The sequence below is a fragment of the Ursus arctos genome, unplaced genomic scaffold, assembly GCF_023065955.2.
Source record: "Ursus arctos isolate Adak ecotype North America unplaced genomic scaffold, UrsArc2.0 scaffold_5, whole genome shotgun sequence".
Classification (NCBI taxonomy): Eukaryota; Metazoa; Chordata; class Mammalia; order Carnivora; family Ursidae; genus Ursus; species Ursus arctos.
Window position 1 is genome coordinate 8,116,191 of NW_026623067.1, and position 19,764 is coordinate 8,135,954.

Here is a 19,764-nt window from a genome sequence, read left to right on the forward strand (position 1 = left end):
CACACTCTTTTGTACATCTGAAGCTAGTGTAACACTGTATGTTAATTTTTCTTATTTTTAAAAATTAAGTTAAAAAATCTGGCAGAAAAGTAAAGGGGAGTTTGTGGCACGGTGTGGGAAGGTGTACAACTAACACCCCACTTGTGGGATTCCTGATTAGTGGTGTGGGTCCCAGAAGTCCAAGTTCCAGAATTTCAGGGCAAATAGCAAGAGACATTACCCTTCAGATTTCTTTTCCTATTTCCCTTTCCTCAGACACTGCAGTCTCTCTTCAAAGAAAGAGCAACATGTCCCTCCAACTGCAGGTGGCTGGGCAGAGTCTTGCTCACAGCCTTTACCCTCCATTTGCTTTGCCAGAAAGATCTTGCTGTCCCACTGCTGGAACTGGCACCACTTTTTCTGTCACTACCACTTCTGCCTCCAACTTTGCTACCACTCTTCTTGCTCCACAGCATCCTCTATCCTCTGCCGTCCAGTCCACCCAGGATCAGGTGCACAAATCTTTCAGGGATCCCAATACACTGCTCAAAGATTTGTTTTGTTTTGTTTTGTTTTGGTTATAGATGCTGATTATTTGTTAATCAAAGGGGAGAAAAAAGGGAAGAGACATGCCATCATAATACTGAGATCACTTCCCCCTTCAAAAAATTTGTATCCATTATAGCCAAACTTAGATAATAACAAGTAAATCTGAAGTGAACTTTGTGTTATACAAATTTGCATGTAAACATGCTTTCATTTTCTCTTTGATATATACATAAGAGTGGGATGGCTTAATCATAGTTGTGTGGTGGGGGTCCCACAACACAAGACAGAGAGAATGGCAAAAGAGAACAACCAAGAGAGATGGACACAGGATTATAAAGGGAAGCATTACCCTCAAGGCAGTGAATGTTGTAAGGAAGACATGGTGCAGATGGACTAAGAATAGAGTCTTTTTGCCTTGGACACAGGAAAAAAAAATAAAAAGCTGCAGTTTAAAAGAGCACAGACTAGCATATAAAAGAAACAAAACTAGAACACTGACAAATGGCAGAGTAGCTGTGATAATGCTCTGTGGGTCACAGAGATTAAAGGATGACAAGTTTATGTTTTCTTTCCACCTTAAAGGCACAGACCAGGCATGGTCTACTGGCTATATCCTGCCTCAGCAAGCCACAGGTCCACAAACTCATACCAGTCCCAGTCATGCTAGAGCACACACAAAAAAGCACATGCTTAAAAGGGAGGGCAGAGGGGCTTTGGGAATGTTTTTGTCAGAGGCACCTACTACTTCAGTGGGTGCTGAGTCCACAAGCCAACACCAGACCTGGTCACACTATGGCATGCAGAAAAATATTTTTTTCTTTTTTCCCTTTCTTTTCTTTTTCTTTCTTTTCCTATCTTTTTTGTCCCTTTTCCTATCTTTTTTCTTTCTATTCCCTCTTTTTTCCAAGATTTATTGATTTATTTTACAGAGAGTATGCAGCAGAGAGAGGCGAGAGAGAGAGTCTGATGCCAACTCTGCATTGAGAGAGTAGCCTGAAAAGAGCTGATCTCAGAGCCCTGACTTCATAACCCAAGCCAAAAACAAAAGTCCAATGCTCATCTAACTGCTTTACCCAGGTCCTCCTCTTTTATCTTTTTAATTTTTTCTTATAAAATCAATGGTTTTAAGGAGCAGCTAGCATATAAAACAACCCAAGAACCAACAAATGGCTGGGGGAGATGCTAGGGGATGGACTGATGGACACAGCCTATGCACCCCCTCCACCTTGAAATCACAGACTAGTCCAGGTGCACTAATTGGCTTGTTCCCTCAGTGAGCACAGGGCTCATAGCCTACACCAGCCCCAGCTGTCCCACCAAGGTGGCCACACAGTGATATACCCTGGGACACATCTGATTAGCATTCACTACACCCAGGGCTTTACAGCAAGGTAATGCAAGTGCAAAGCACTGCAGATCACTTCAGACCCACACAATAGCTTGATAGGGCACCCCCCATTGCAGTGCTCTAGAACTTGTCAACTCATTGAAGGAGGCATTCCCAATGTACAGTGGTCTGGAAACTCTCAGTTGATGTCTGCTTAAGATCCAGCCAAACTGCCTGGTTGATTTCTGCATGCAGTACCCTGGAAACCCCTATCCCAGTCTTACATCAGTTTCAGCCACTCCACTGTTACTCCCACTACATGAAGTCTCTTGGAACACACATGACTTAATCACTTGGGCTCCACTAGAACAACGATGACCATGGCATCCCTTGTGCTGAGCACCTTGGGACCCCTGGTTTGAATGCAATTCAGCTTCATCTTTCCTGTCAGGACATGTTTTTCACAGGTAGCTCAGGGTCCACATCAACCCATGCTTATGGTAGTTTTAGCTGCCCTTCCAGGGAGCCCTTGCATAGCCTGCCCCAAGACATCTTGGACTGAACCCCACCTAAGCCCCAGCCACCCCTTCAGGGAATCCTATGTGTGGAGAGTCCTGGAACATCCACTCATAAGCACTTCACTTTCAGCTTTTCTGTCAAGATATCCTCTGTACATAGAGCCCTGAGTCCCCCAGCTTGCATCCCAGCCATCCTGCCAGGGCACCCTATGCACAGAGAGCTCATTCACCTCCCAAACCGCATACCACCTCAACTCCAGTGACCCAACCAGGGTGCACCCTGCATAGAGCACCCATGGCTTGCACCCACTTCAGTTTTGTATGTCCTGTCAGGGGGTCTTCAAAACATAGAACACTGAGATATACCATTGTGTCCTAGATAGATTTAGATTTCTTGTGTCCTAGATAGATTTAGATTTCCTGATATGACATTCACTGAATGGAAATCCCCAGGACACCCAGGCCACACCATCCATAGCTCCAGCCAGCTAGTAAATGGCACCAAGCACACAGCATATAAATAGGGGAAGACAATACACAAGACCACTCCTTTTTTTTTAATAAAAAATCTTTTATTATATTATGTTAGTCACCGTACAGTACATCCCAAGTTTTTGATGTAAAGTTCTATGATTCATTACTTGGGACAAGACTACTCCTTTAAGTTTGGAGAAGTAGTTTTTCCCATAAAAATCTTACAGACAGTCAAACAAGATGAGGAGACATAAGACTATGCTCAAAAAGAAAGAGGACAGAAGAGACAATCATAGCAGAAGGGAGGGAAAACTGAATAGAAGAAATCAGAGGGAGACAAATTATGAGACACTCTTAACCAAAGGAAACAAAGTGAAGTTGCTGGAGGGGAGGTGGGTGGGAGGATGGGGTCACTGGGTGATGGGCATTAAGGAGAACATGTGATGTGATGAGCACTGGGTGTTATATGCAATTGATTAATTACTGAACTCTACATCTGAACATAATGATGTGCTGTATGTTGGCTGATTGAATTTAAAGGAAAAAAATGAACAAGACAAATCCTCAGAAAAATAATTAAATGAAATGGAGATAAGCAATATGCCTGATAAAGAATTTAAAGTAATGATGGTCAAGATGCTTACTGAGTTGGAGAGAAGTGATAGTTTCAATAAAGAAATAGCAAATATAAAAAAAGGAATAAATCAAACTTGAAAAATACAATAAATAAAATAAAAAATACACTAGAGGAGGGGTTCCTGGGTGACTCAGTTGGTTAAAGGTCCAAATCTTTGTTTCAGCTTAGGTCATGATATCAGGATCATGAGCTCAAGGCCCAGTGTCAGGCTCCATGCTCAGTGGGCAGTCTGTTAAAGATCCTCTCCTTCTTTTTCTCCCTCTATATGTCCTCCCGTCTCCTTCACTCTCTCTAGCTCTCTAAAAGAAATAAATAAAAATTTTAAGAAATACAGTAGAGGGAATCAGCAGTAAATTGTTGAAAATATAACAATGTATCAGTGATCTGGGAGACAGGGTAATTCGAAAACACAGAAGCTGGACTGCAAAAAGATAATAGTTCTTATATATAATATTTTAAATATATATATATATATATATGCACACACACAGACACACACACATATATATATGTAAACACACACACAGACACATATATGTGTGTATATATAAGTATATACATACATATATATATATATATACACATATTTTTTTCTCTTTTTACTTTTAAACGAGGGTAAGTTATGACCATATAATGTCACTACCTGACTTTTCAGCAGAAATTATGCAAGCCAGAAAGAAGTGGTATGACGTATCCAAAATGCTGAAAGGAAAATAACCATATGTGACAATATTCTACCTGGCAAGGCTATCATTTAGGATTGAAAGTGAGATAATTTCTTTCTTTTCTTTAAATTTGTTTATGTCATGTTAGTCACCGTACAGTACATCATTAGTGTTTGATGTAGTGTTCCATGATTCATTGTGTATAACACACAGTGCACAATGCAATATGTGCCCTCCTTAATATCCATCGCCAGGCTAACCCGATTCCCAACCCCACTCCCCTCTGAAATTCTGTTTGTTTCCCAGAGTCCATAGTCCCTTGAGGTAGTTTCTGAGGAAACAAAAGATAAAAGAGTTTATCACCACTAAACCAGCCCTACAAGAAATATTATAGAGATTTCATTAAGTGAAAAATAAATGGTCATAATTGGACGTGAGAAAATTGTCAATAAAATATATATATATATATATATATATATATATATATATATATATATATATGAAACGTGTAAGAGGGAGAAAAAAGAAGTAAGTTTTTAAAATGTGTTTGAACTTAAGCTACAATCAAATTGATACTAACTGGTATATAGTTAGGATATTATATAAGAACCTTATATAAAAACCCAGAAAGTAGATTCACAGAAAAGAAAGAGAAAGAAAGCCAAACATAACACTACAGAAACTCACCAAGAAAGAAACAGAGAACTACAAAAGAAAAAAAAAAATAAAGACAGAAAGAAAGAAAAAAAAAAGAAAGGAAACCAAGCAAGCAAGCAAGAAAAGAAAAGCAAAATGGCAATAAGTACAAACTTATCAATAATTATTTTAAATGTAAATAGCCTAAAAGTTCCAATTAAAACAGTTAAAAATGCAATACCCATATATGTGATACCTCCAAATGAGTCAGCTCACCCCTAAAGACATAGACTGAAAATGAAAGCATGGAAAATAGTTACCATAGAAATGGAAGTGAATAAAAGCCAGAGTAGCAATACCTATATTAGCCAAAATGACCTTGAAACATACATGCTTCTAAAACTGAAGCAATGAGAAATAGAAAATCTGAACAGACTGATTAGTAGCAATGAAATTGAATTGGTATTCGAAAAACTGGTAATAATAGGCCAGTAATACCCTAATGCCAAAACCAAAGATACCATTAAAAAAATAAAAGAAACAGAAAACCAAAGACTAATAATCTTGATGAACATATGGGCAAGAAGCCTTAAGAAAATATTAGCAAGCCTCATTCAAGACTAGATTTAAGAATAACTCAGCACATTGAAGACAGATTTATTCTGGATATGTGACAATGGTTTGATATTCACACATCAACCAATATGATACACCACATCAACAAAACCAAGGATAAAAACCATATGATAATCTCACAGATGCATAAAAAGAATTTGACAAACTTCAGCATTCACCTATGAGAAAAGCCCTCAGAAAAGTGGGTGTAAAGGGAACATACCTCAACATAGTAAAGTCAATATGAGACAAAAGCAGACCTAACATACTCAATGGTGAAAAACTGAATTTTCCTCTAAGATCAAGAACAAGACAAGGATATTCACCCATGCTACTTTTATTCTACAAAGCACTGGAGGTCCCAGCCACAGTAATGATATAAGACAAAGAAAAAAGAGGCACCCATATTGGTAAGGAAGTAGTTAAAAGTCACTATTTGCAGGTGACATGATAATACACATAAAAAAATAAAAAAGACTCCTCCAAAAATCATGGAAATAAACAAATTCAGGAAATTTGTAGGATACAGGATACAAAATGAATACCCAGAAATCAGTATTGCTTCTATACACTAATAATAAAGTAGGAGAAAGAGAAATTAAGAAAGTAGTTCTATTTAAAATTTCACAGTAAATCAAAAACAAAAATAAAAACAAAAACGAACAAACAAAAAAACTAGGGGAACAAACTTAACTGAATAGGCAAAAGACCAGTACTCTAAAACAATAAAACATTGATAAAATAAATTGAAGACAACACAAACAAATGGAAAGATATTTCATTCTCATGGGGTGAAATACTATTGTTAAAATGTCCATATTACCCAAAGCAAGCCACGAATATACAGTCTCTTGCATAAATGATGTTAGAAAAACTCAACAGCTACATGCAAAATAATGAAACTGGACCACTTCCTTACACTACACACAAAAATAAACTTAAAATAGATTAAAGATCTAAATGTGAGACCTGAAACCATGAAAATCCTAGAAGAGAGTAGAAGCAGTAAATTATTTGGCATTGACTATAGCAACGTATTTGCATCTATGTCTCCTAAGGCAAGGGAAACAAAAGCAAAAGCAAACTTTGGGAAGCACACCAAAATAAAAACACTTTGCACAGTGAAGAACATCATTAATAAAACAAAAAATCAAACTACTGAGTTGTAGAAGATGTTTGTAAATGATGTATTCAAGAAAGGGTTAATATCCAAACTATATAAAAAACTCATTGATGCAACAACAACAAAATAATAATTAATAATAATAATAATAATATGATGATGATGATGAACAATGTGGTTAAAGAACGGGCAGAAGAACTGGATTGATATTTTTCCAAAGACAACATACAGATAAGCTACAGACACATGAAAAGATTCTCAACCTCACTAATCATCAAGAAATGCATATCAAACCCACAGTGAGAGGTGCAACTGGGTGGGAGTCAGTTAAGCATTGCCTTTGGCTCAGATCATGATCCTGGGGTCCAGAGATGGAGCCCTTCACTGGGCTCCCTGCTCAACGTGCTCTCTCTCAAATAAATAAATATTTTTAATAAACCGCAATGGGATATCATCCTATACCTGTCAAAATGGCTAAAATAAAAAAGACAAGAAATAGCAAGTTGTTGGCAAAATTGTGTAATAAAAGGAACATTTGGACACTGTTGGTGGGAATGCAAATGGTATAGTCACTGTGTCAAACAAAATGGAGTTTCCTTGAGAAGTTAAAACTAGAAATACCATATAATCCAGTCATTGCACTACTGGCTATTTACAGAAAGAAAACAAAAACGCTAGTTCAAAAACATATATGCACCCCTATGCTTATTGCAGCATTATTCACAATAGCCAGGATATGGAAGAAACCCAAGTTGCCATTGAGAAATGTATAGATACATAAGATGTGATATATTACACAGTCATTAAAAAAAGGGTGAGATTGTGTCATTTGAAGCAACATGGATGGACCTGGAAGGTATTACGCTAAGTGAAATGTCAGACACAGAAAGACAAATACCATTTGTGTTCACCCATATATGGAGTCGAAAAAGAATTTTAAAAGGAGAACTAGACCTGTAAATACAGTGACAAGCTGATGGTTGCCAGAGTGGAGGGGCAGGGGTGTGGATAAAATGGGTTAAGAGGAGTGGAAGATACAGGTGGCCAAGTAAGGAATGCATAAGTCATGAGAATAAAAGGCACAGCTTAAGGAATAAAAATAGAAGACTCTTAATTAAATTATTTTTTAACATTTTAAATGAATTATATCTTTGCTATGTTCTTCTGGGACTTCTAGTACAAATTTAAATATAAGTTGCAGAAATAAGCTTCTATGTTTTGTTACAGATATAATGGAAATAACTAACATTTGATCATTAAAATGATAGGTTAGAAGTGGAATTTGCATCAATTGCAATTATCATGTTTTATTTTACCTCATAATTTTAGGTCAGTGAATTACAGCCTTATAATTTTTAACTATTATACCAACTCTTGTCATATATAAAGCATACTTGGTAATATATTATTTTTTGTTGCAGCATTCAGTTCTTAAATTTTGTGAAATATTTGCCTCAATTTTAATGAGTACAGTTATATTTTGATAATATGTTTATACTATTCTTACTTGGTTTTGATTCCATGAGCCTATTAGCCTAATATAATGAAATAAAGAATCATTTGGAATTATTTTTCTCCCCTATTCTCTGAAGAATTTTCTCTGAGATTATAAGCCTTGTTTTTATCTCTTTATTCAATGCTTGGAGAAACACTTAAATAAACTAACCAGACATCACTATCTCCTTGTTGGAAATGTTAGCTTATTCAGTTTGTGTGTGTATGTGCATGTACAGGTTATAATAAATACTGTTGAAGAATTTCATACACTTCCTGTTTCTCTGCACGTCAGTTCATACAACCTCACCTTCACACAAAGACTTTTTCTTGCATGAGTGTTTCAACTCTTGAGCTCAGTTTAGTACTGAACCAGAGGTAACAAGAATATTATGTATGCTATACCCAGTACCCCAACAATGACTCTAGCAGGGTTTCATACATACACACCTGAACTCCCTTGCCCTTCTCATAAGATAACACTAAGTTGCAATGTTTTGTAGCTGCCTCAATAGCTCTTTGGTGAGAGGAGGCTGGGAAAATGGCTGGGTACAAGGAACTTAAGCTCACCTCATTCCATGGTGACAAACATATAACACCCACATCAGCATAGATTACCCAGAAAATGATCCAAAGACTGGAAGAAGAAACTCCACAACAGAGGTAGAGAAAAGGCCATATCAAAGAAGTTAGGAAGGGCAAAGATAATCTTTGGAAGTGAAACAGACCCTAATGAGCCTGGGAGGGAGGGAGCTGATGGTGGGGAGAAGTACAAAAAACAGATTTTTATACTGAGGGAGCCTCCAGAGGAAGATGATTCCCCCTAATATTTGGCTTTGAAAGTGAGATGGGCACACATTTCCTACGTTCTTATTCTTAAAACCCTATGACTTAGAACCTGGAATTTTATAAATCAGCAGGATCACCTGTCCAAGACCCCAGAAGGCATTAGGAAGTAGAGTCCCCATCCTAAAAGATGCAGCAGGACAAACAGGCTATGGAGATACAACAGAGAAGCAGCAGTTTGAAACACTCTAGGGGCAGATGGGAGGGAGAGTGATTTGTTCATTTCACAGCCTGTTTCAGAGAGGCAGGGATCATGGGAAAACTTCTGTAGGGACAAAGGAGGTGGCAGACACATGTCTATCCCCCGGATATCCAGATCTGGGACACAGAGAGATTCCCCAACAATATCAAAGGAGGGCCACACTAAAACACATAATATTCAAAATGGCAAAAAGTAGTGGAAAGAAAATAAATAAGTAAAAGCAGCAAGAAAAAACATGACAACTACATACAAGGGAACCCTCATAAAACTATCAGCACAGTTTTCAGCAGGAACTTCACAAGGCAGAAAGGAAGGGTATAATATATGGAAAGTGTGAAAGGGAAAAATTTGCAGCTAAGAATATTCTATCAGCAAGGCTGCCATTCAGAACAGAAAGAAAGACAAATAGTTTCTCAGACAAAATTCAAACGAATCCATGAACACTGAATCAGTCCCACAAGAAAGATTAAAGGGGCACTTTGAGTGGAAAGGAAAGACCACAAGTGAGATATGAAAAGTAAAACAAACAAACTAACTAACTAACAAACATCCCCATAAACTCAGTATAAATAAATATTTCTCTAAAAATCAATAAAAGAACTGATTATTCATAAAATACAAGGATGCAAAATATGACAGCACATGCCTTCAGCTGGGAAGGCAGAGGAGTAAACAGTGGGTTCAAATTTAGGTGATCGTGGAAGGAGACGAGATGCCCTTCAACAGATGACTGGATTAAGAAGATGTGGTCCATATATACAATGGAATATTATTCAGCCATCAAAAAGAATGATTTCTCAACATTTGCTGCAACATGAATGGGACTGGAGGACATAATGCTAAGCGAAATAAGTATAGCAGAGAAAGACATATGGTTTCACTCATTAATGGAACATAAGAAATAGGAATATCGGTAGGAGAAGAAAGGGAAGAAGAAAGGGGGGGTAAACAGAACGGGGAATAAACCATGAGAGACTATGGACTTCTCCAGAATTGATCCTGTATTAGATCTTCTCCAGAATAGATCCTGTATTAGACCATCCACAACTCTGAATATGTACAACAAGAATGAGATTGTATAATACATTTTTTTTCTGAACACAACAATATAGAACTAGAAACAACGAAAAGAAAAAAAATTCTAGAAAAACTACAAATAAATGGAGTTTAAATATTATGCTACTAAACAATGAATGGACCAACCAAAAAATTGAAGAAGAAATCAAGTTACATAGGAACAAATGAAAATGTAAAGAGAATGGTACAAAATCTTTGGGATCTGACGAAAGCTGTTTTAAGAGGGAAGTTAATAGAAATAAAGGCTTATCTCAAGAAACAAGAAAAATCTCAAAAAAAAAAGCCATGTAAACTTGCAAGTAATTAACCTACAAAAGAAGAATAAATCAAACAAATCCAGCAGAAGAAACAAAATAATCAAAATTAGAGCAGAAATAAATGACATAGAATTTAAAAAAAAAATAGAAATAGAACAAAATAAACAACAATAGAACAGATCAAAGAAATGAGGAGCTAAACAAAAACAAAAAGAAAACAGGAGCTGCTTCTTTCAGAAGATCAATAAAATTGAGAAGCCTTTAGCCAGATTCATTAAAAAAAAGAATTCAAATAAACACAATTACAAATGAATGAGGAGAAATAACAACCAACATCACAGGAAAACAAAAGATTATAAGAGAATATTATGAAAAAAAATGCCCAACAATTGGACAACCAGGAACAATAGGCACATTCTTTGAAACATGTAAACTATCAAAACTGAGGCAGGAAGTAATAGAAAATTTGAACAGACCAATGTAATGAATGAAAAAACTTCCAACAAGGAAAGTCCGGGACCAGGGAACATCGCAATTGAATTCTACTGAACATTTAAGGAGTTAATACCTATTCTTCTTAAACTATTCCAGAAAAATACAAGAAGAAGGGAAATTATCAAATTAATTCTGTCAGTTTTACCTGTTACTGAAAACTGACAAAGACACCACCGCCACGACCAAAAAAAAAAAAAAAAAAAAAAAAAAGCCAATATGTCTCATGAGCATAGATGCAAAATTCTCAACAAAATACTAACAAAGTGAATCCAACAATATATTTTTAAAAATCACTCACCACGATGAAGTGGGATTCATTTCTGGGTTATAAGAGTGATTGGATATCAGGAAATCAATCAAAATGATTCATCACGTTAATAATAATAAAAAAAGGATAAGAACAATATGATCCTTTCAATAGGTGCAGAAAAAAGCATTTGACAAAGTTCAGCATCCATTAACATTAAAAACCTTCAATGAGCGACTCCTGGGTGGCTCAGTCATTAAGCATCCGCCTTAGTTGGGCTCAGGGCATGATCCCAGAGTCCTGGGATCAAGCCCCACTTTGGGCTCCTCCACTGGGAGCCTTCTTCTTCCTCTCCCACCAGCCCTGCTTGTGTTCGCTCTCACGCTGGCTGTCTCTCTCTGTCAAATAAATAAATAAAATCTTTTAAAAAAAGGAAACCCTCAATGAAGTAAATTTAGAGGGAAAACACCTCAATATAATAAAAACCGTATAGGATAAACCCCCATAGCTAACATCATACTCAAAGTCGAAAAACTAAGAACTTTTCTCCTATGATCAAGAAGACACGGATGTCTACCCTAATCCCTTTTATTCAACCCAGTACTTGATGTTCTAGCCACAAGAATCAGAAAGAAAAAGAAAATGGAAGTATATTTGCAGATGACATGATAGTATATATAGAAACCCCAAAAGACTCCATGAAAAACTACTCTAATTAATAAATGAATTCAGACAATCACAAGACACAAAATCAACATGAAGAAATCTGTTGCATTCTTATGCATTAATAATGAAGTAGCAGAAAATGAAATTCAGAAAATTATCCAATTTAAAACTGCAGCCCAAAAAATAAGATATCTAAGACTAAACTTAACCGATGAGACTTGTAATCTGAAAATTATAAAACAGGGATGAATGAAGTTCAAGAAGATGCAAAGAAATGAAAGACATACCATGCTCATGGATAGGAAGAACCAATATTCTTACAATATTTCTACTTCCCAAGTGATCTACAGGTTAAATGTAATCTCTATCAAAATACCAACAACATTTTTCACAGAAGTAAAACAATCCTAAAATTTGTATGGAATCACAGAAGACTTCAAATACCCAAGGTAATCTTGAAAAAGGAAAATGGAACTGTAGTCATTAAAATCCCAGACTTTGAGTTATACTACAGAGGAGTAGTAATAAAAACAGTATGATACTGGCATAAAAATAGACACTTAGATCAATGGAACAGAATTGAAAACCAAGAAATAAACCCATAATTCCATGAACAGTTAATCTTGGAGAAAGAAGGAATGAATATACAATGGAAAAAATATACAGTGGATCTCTTTCAGAAATGGTACTGGCAAAACTGGACAGCTACATGGGAAAGAATGAAACTGCACCACTTTATTTCACCATACACAAAAATAAACTAAAAATGGATTCAAGACCTAAGTGCAAGACCTGAAAGCATAAATAACCTAGAAGAGAACAAAGGCAGTAATTTTTCTGCCATCTGTCATAGGAACATTTTTTCTAGATATATCTCCTGAGGCCAGGGAAACAAAAGGAAAAAAAAAAAAAACCTCTTGGGACTACATCAAAATAAAAAGCTTCTGCACAGTGAAAGAAACAATCTACAAAACTAAAAGGCAGCCTACTGAATGAGAGAAGATATTTGGCAGATAACATATCTGATAAAGGGGTAGTATCCAAAATGTAGAAAGAACTGATATAATTCAACACCCAAAAAACAAACAAACCAATGAAAATGAGCAGAAGCCTTAGGCAGACATTTCTCCAAAGAATACGATGGCTAATGGACACAAGATAAGATGCTCAACATCACTGATCATCAAGAAAATGCAAATTAAAACAATGAGAAATCACCTCACACCTGTCAGAATGGATAAAATCAACAGGACAAGAAAGTGCAAGTTTTAGTAAGGATGTGAAGAAAAAGGAACCAACATTCATGCATTTTGGGAGGAACGCGAAGTGAAGCAGCCACTATAGAAAACAGTAGGAGTTTCCTCAAAAAGTTAAAAAAAATAGAGGTACCCTATTATCCAGTAATCACACTACTGTGTATTTACTTAGATAGATGATAGCTAGCTAGCTAGCTAGCTAGCTAGATAATAGATATAGATAGATGACAGATATAGATAGATGATGATAGGTAGATGATAGATGATGATAGATGATGATAGATGATGATAGATAGATAGATAGATAGATATAGATAGATGGTAGATAGATAATAGATAAGAGCTCCACTTCAAAGGGATATATGCATCCCTCTGCTCATTGCGCCATTTTTATTTATAATAGCCAAATTATGGAAGCAGCCAAAGTGTCCATCAATACATGAATGAATAAAGATGTGGTATAGATATGCAATGGAATATTACCAGTCATAAAATAGAATGAAATCTTGTAATTTGCACCAACATGGATGGAGCAAAATAAGTCAGAGAAAGACAAACAAAATATGATTTCACTCATGTGTGGAACATAAGAAACAAAACAAATGAAAAAAAAAGAAGAGACAAAGTAAGAAACAGACACTTAGCTATAGAGAACAAAGGAAGGTGGGTGGGGAGATGTGTTAAACAGGTGATTGGTGTTAAAGAGGGCACTTCTGATGAGCACTGGGTGCTGTGTATAAGTGATGAATCACTAAATACTACACATGAAACTAACAAATCATTTTACCTAGACTAAGGAAAAGAAAAACAAAACCCAGACCAATCTCAAATAAAATAAGAAATGAAAGGAAAGACACAACTAGGGGTGCCTGCCTGGGTGGCTCAGTGTTTTAGCGTCTGCCTTTGGCCCAGGGTGTGATCCCAGGGTCCTGGGATCAAGTCCCACATCGGGCTTTCTGCTCCACTGGGAGCCTGTTTCTTCCTCCCCCACTCCCCCTGCTTGTGTTCCCTCTCTCACTGTCTCTCTCTCTCTCTCTCTCTCTGACAAATAAATAAATAAAATCTTAAACACATACACACACACACACACACACACACACACACACAACTAATGCCACATAATTACAAAGGATCATAAGAGAATACCATGAACAATTACACTCCAGCAAATTGAATAACCTAGAAAAAATGATAAATTCCTAGAATTATACAACCTACCAAGACTGAATGATAAATAAACTGAAGATATGATCAGACCAATAATGAGAGGAGTTTCAAATGGATATGGGTAATTTATCTTGAGAAATGTTCCAGGTAATATTGCAAAGCACTTATAATATTGTTCAATTAAATTTTAAATACATATTGACTGCTTAGTATTTGATCATCTTATTAGTTTGCTATACATATTAACCACTTAACAGTTTCCTCATTTATTTCCTGAATCAATTAATGTTTATATACAACTAAGAGTTCTCAGGCATTCTTATGGATATTGGAAATACAAGAATAAATAAATAAAATATGAAAATCCCTTTTCCAGTGTGATTTGTCTCATATGCCACTAAGTAAAACATACTTAGCCAGCAACAGAGATTCCAAAATAAATACTGCAGTCATAATAATAGTCCTTAAGAAGCATCATGTCCTCTAGGAAAGATAATTCATCACTCAATTTCAATACTGTGATACATGTTCAAATAATAGTGGACACCAGTTGATGTTGAATTTGAATAATGTGAATTACTCACAGATGATGAAGTGTACCTTATTTTAGGATAACGGAGGGTAATGGAGGAAACTGTTGCCAGAGAGCCTGTACCCCTTCTGGTCAGCAAGCTTGTGCATTACTATAAAGCTGTTTTTTCTTCAGAGTTCATGCTCAAACACATACAAGCCTGAAATATATTTCCAGGTTATATTCATGGTAATAAAATAATAATAATATCAATGGTTATGTTTGAAAAAGCCAACCTATATCTTCTTCCACTAGACAGTAGTGCCTCAAGCAATATAGGTGGTTCCAGAAATGGCCTGGGAGTCGAAACAGGAATGCTAGAGTGCTGAGAACAGACAGACGCATTGAAAACATCACTACTAATATTGATTTATTTAGAGTCAGGATGTGTAGTCAAAGATATAGAGGATATGATAAATTCAATAGTTGGAAAAGAGATTTGTAGATTAAAAATGAGCTGGAAGTTATTGACAAGTTAAATGTAGATGATTCAAGAGCTTTATATCCTAGTTTCTATCTCCACTGCTGAGGCACACAGAAAGCATTCAAAGACAAATATCTTCATAAAGTGTGTATTTTAAAAAACATTTTCCATGCGACAGTGTTCTTATGAAGTCACCTGTTTCTTCCAAGAGCCAATTTAGCTATCATGAAATAAATACTTCATGTAACAAGAATGGATCTTCATTCATGTTCAAATGAGTACTGCCTTAAAACTATTTCCTTACTTACATTTAATTAAGATATTTGGACTGTTCATTCAACTGTAATCCCTCTGTTACCATGAAAATTTCTGGTCATTATTAGACTTTAAGAAAAATCCCATTGTGTAAAAGAATGAAACTGGACTACTTTCTTACACCACATACAAAAATAAATTCAAAATGGATGAAAGACATACATGTGAGACAGGAATCCATCAAAATGCTAGAGGAGAACACACTCAGCAACCTCTTTGACCTTGGCCATAGCTACTTCTCACTAGATACATCTCCAGAGGCAAGGGAAACAAAACCAAAAATGTATTATTGGGACTTCGTCAATATAAAAAGCTTCTACACAACAAAAGAAACAATGGACAAAACTAAAAGGCAACCTTCAGAGTGGGAGAACATATTTACAAATGACATATCTGATAAGGGGTTAGTGTCCAAAATCTATAAAGCATTTATCAAACTCAACACCACAAAACCAAATAATCCAGTTAAGAAATGGGCATAAGGGTCGCCTGGGTGGCTCAGTCATTAAGCATCTGCCTTCAGCTCAGGGTGTGGTCCCAGCGTTCTGGGATCGAGCCCCACATCAGACTCCTCTGCTGGAAGCCTTCTTCTTCCTCTCCCACTCCCCCTGCATGTGTTCCCTCTCTTACTGGCTGTCTCTATCCCTGTCAAATAAATTTAAAAAAAAATCTTAAAAAAAAAGAAATGGGCAGAAGTCATGAAGAGACATTTTCCCAAAGAAGACATATAGACGGCTAATAAAAACATGAAAAGAAGCTCAACATCACTCAACATCATGGAGATACAAATCAAAACCACAATGAGATACCACCTCACCCCAGTCAGAATGGCTAAAACTAACAACACGGGAATCAACAGATGTTGGTGAGGATGCAGAGAAAAGGGGAATCCTCTTTCACTGTTGGTGGGAATGCAAACTAGTCCAGTCACTCAGGAAATGGTATGGAGGTTCCTCAAAAAGTTAAAAATAGAACTATCCTATGTCTGGCAATTGTACTACTGGGTCTTTGCCCAAAGAATATAAAAATACTAAACACGGGGTACACGCCCCCATATTTATAGCAGCTCTATCTACACTAGACAATCTGTGGCAACAGCCCAACTGTCCACTGACTGATGAGGATAAAAAAAGATGTGCTATCTATATCTATCTATAGCTATGTCATAGATATCTATATCTACCTATATCACCTATGTATCAGCCATAAAAAAGAATGAAAGAATGAAATCTTTTTATTTGAAATGACATGGTCAGAGCTAGAGTGTATTATGCTAAGTAAAATAAGTCAGTCAGAGAAAGACAAATACCATATAATTTCACCCATATGTGTAATTTAAGAAACAAAACAAATGACCATGGGTGAAAAAAAGAGAGAGCCAAAAGATAAAACTCTTAATTGTAAAGAACAAATTGAGGTTGCTGCAGGGGAGGTGGGCAGGGGGTGGGTTAAAAAGCTGATGGGTATTAAGAAGGGCACTCATTGTGAGGAGCACTGGGTGCTATATGTAAGTGATAAATCACTAAATTCTACTCATGCCACTAATATTGTACTACATGTTAACTAACTTGAATTTAAATTAAAAAAATGAAAAAAAATAAAAAACAGAACACTGACTACAAGCCAAGGAAGGGGGTGGCGAAAGGGCATGTAAATATGCCACAAAGTCATTTTTTAAATTATATTTGCTTTTTCTTGATGATGCAGTCATGTGGTGGCTAAGCATTTGATTGTTTTTTACAGAGATCTGAAGAAGCTGTTCCAACCATTTACATTAGTTTTTCAACGTTTACATTGAGAAACATAAACTGATTACTGTCTACTTTCTTAGCTTGTTGATGTCACCCCCTGATACAGTCATATTTGGGTTTCTTTGCCTGTTTGATGGTTAGAGTTGGTAGCTTTAATTTTTTGTAATGGCATATTTGTTGTTTTTTGTTTTTTTTTTTCCTTAAATTTTCTTCTTAATTTAATTGATGCTTATATCACCTATTTTTCAATCATTTTATTGTTTATCAATGTATTGAATAATCCATTTTCCTTAAACTTTATTGGTGCAAATACTGTGAAAAAGATTCTTCAAATACTGAGAGTAAAAGTTTTTTTAGATAGCTTTTTCTCTAAATTTTGAGTAGAAATTTAACATTATATTTGGGCATAAAACATTGTGCAGGTTTAGGCCATCTAAGGGGGCACCATTGATAAGTTATATATATTGTGATTTTTGTATTGGTTTTTATGTTATTTATTATTAAGTCAATTCTTAAAACAATAGTGTAATATGTGCTATTATTTTAATTTTAGATTTTAGAAGACTAACCAAATGTTAAATATTTGGACCAAATTCACACAGTAACACATGACCATGATACAACACAACACAACACAACACAACATTGTTTCAAAATCAAAACCAATTAAACAAGAGGGCACACTGACTTTCCAAATTGTTGTTGTTATTTTTTTACATATATATATATATATATATGATATTTAAGACTGTATCTTTACATATGTTTCTCTCTCATGTAAAATTTAAACATTTACATAATTATATCATGAAGAATGTTTTTGTTGGCAATCATGCAAGTCATTGAATTCTGTAAAAATATCATTTTTGAGGTCTTAAATTTATTAGCATACCTATGTATTTCCTGGAAGCACCTCTCAGGAATTCCTTGACTTTCTCATTTCGAAGGCTGTAGATGAAAGGGTTCAACATTGGTGTGACAAAGGTGTTCAGCACTGTGGCAAATCTGTTAATGCTTGCTGCACAGCCTTTCTTTGGATGAACATAGAGGAAGATGGAGCTCCCGTAATAAAGTGTAACCACTGTAATATGTGAAAAACAAGTAGAGAAGGCCTTCTGCCGCCCCTGCACAGAGGGCATTCCAAGGATAGTAATCACAATGTAGGTGTAAGACACTCCTGTCAGGAGCAAAGGAGCCCAAGAGCAACACAGCAGAGGAGACAAAGTCAGCCAGCTCAGCCAGAGCAATATCAGTACAGGCCAGCTGTAGCATGGGGGCTCTGTCACAGAAGAAATGATGGATTTATTAGGCCCACAAAAGATTAATGGGGCAGTTAAGATAGATGGCGCCAACATTAACAAAGATGCACCTAAATAGGATCCCAGAAGTAACATTATACATGTCTGCCTATTCATGATGATGGCATACCTCAGTGGGTTGCAGATGGCAACATATCGATCAAATGACATGACAGCCAGGATGAAGAATTCTGTGGATCCCAGAAGGAAGTAGAAGATAGATTGTGTGAGACATCCCACGAAGGATATTGCCTTGGTGTGGGAAAATGTGTTAGCTAACATCTTAGGCACCACTGTGGAGGTGATGGCAACTTCAAGGAAGGAAAGGTTGGCTACAAAGAAATACATGGGTGAATGCAGACGGTAGTCACCACACACCAAAAGGATGATCATGGTGTTGCCAATCAGAGATGTCATGTACATGGGCAGGAATGCAGAAAACAGAAGAATTTCTACTTCTTTCTCATTCTGAAACCCTAGAAGAATGAATTCAGTGACTCTGGTCTTGTTCCTATAATCCATAATGTCCCCAGTTTAACCTGGAATAACAGATAGTTCTTTTATAATTAATCCTTGCATCTCAACCCTGGATAAACCTTGTCAATATTCATAACTATTTTTTGCTGCTGTTGTCGCCAAGGATTGATTAATGCAGACAAATACACTTATTTTCAGTTTATAAATATCTACTGAGATAAACTCTACAAGATTTAGTGCTGAGGGTGACACTTACTTATTACAGCAAAATCAATTCCACATTAAGATTGTGGTAATTATGATTTGGGAAAGCACTTGAGACTCCTTTAAGTGTAGGGAACTGAACAATGGATCAAGTAACAGGAAACAGACTCTTGTCCAATCTCCCTCTGAAATAGATCCCTTGTTGTGTGTCACTAATCCATCACGGATGTAATGGTATTTTTTGAGATGCTAACAGAGTTTTAGTAAAATTTAATTCTACATAATTTTTTAAAAGGCACCTTTTGAGCTAAGTATATTATTTTACATATGGAATGAAATTATTCAAAAATCAGTGAACACAATTACATAACAGAAATATTTTCCAAAATGTTCATGACTCCTGGCTCACAGGCTCCAGCCTCCATATTACCAAATCAGTTTCTAACAATATGAAATCAGTGTAATGTAATCTTTGTAAGATATCAGGCTCCAGA

General features: G+C 36.1%; 1 protein-coding gene across 1 annotated transcript; it reads right to left on the reverse strand.

The window, feature by feature from the left end:
* Positions 1-18,151: 18,151 nt before the first annotated feature.
* On the reverse strand, positions 18,152-19,111 carry LOC125282941 (olfactory receptor 6M1-like). Its single transcript, XM_048220771.1, has one exon. The coding sequence runs from the start codon at positions 19,109-19,111 to the stop codon at positions 18,152-18,154; it is 960 nt and encodes a 319-aa protein (XP_048076728.1).
* Positions 19,112-19,764: the final 653 nt, after the last annotated feature.

Excerpts from the sequence above, each read along its gene's own strand:
- LOC125282941 (XM_048220771.1), bottom strand. The coding sequence starts at position 19,111 with ATGGATTATAGGAACAAGACCAGAGTCACTGAATTCATTCTTCTAGGG.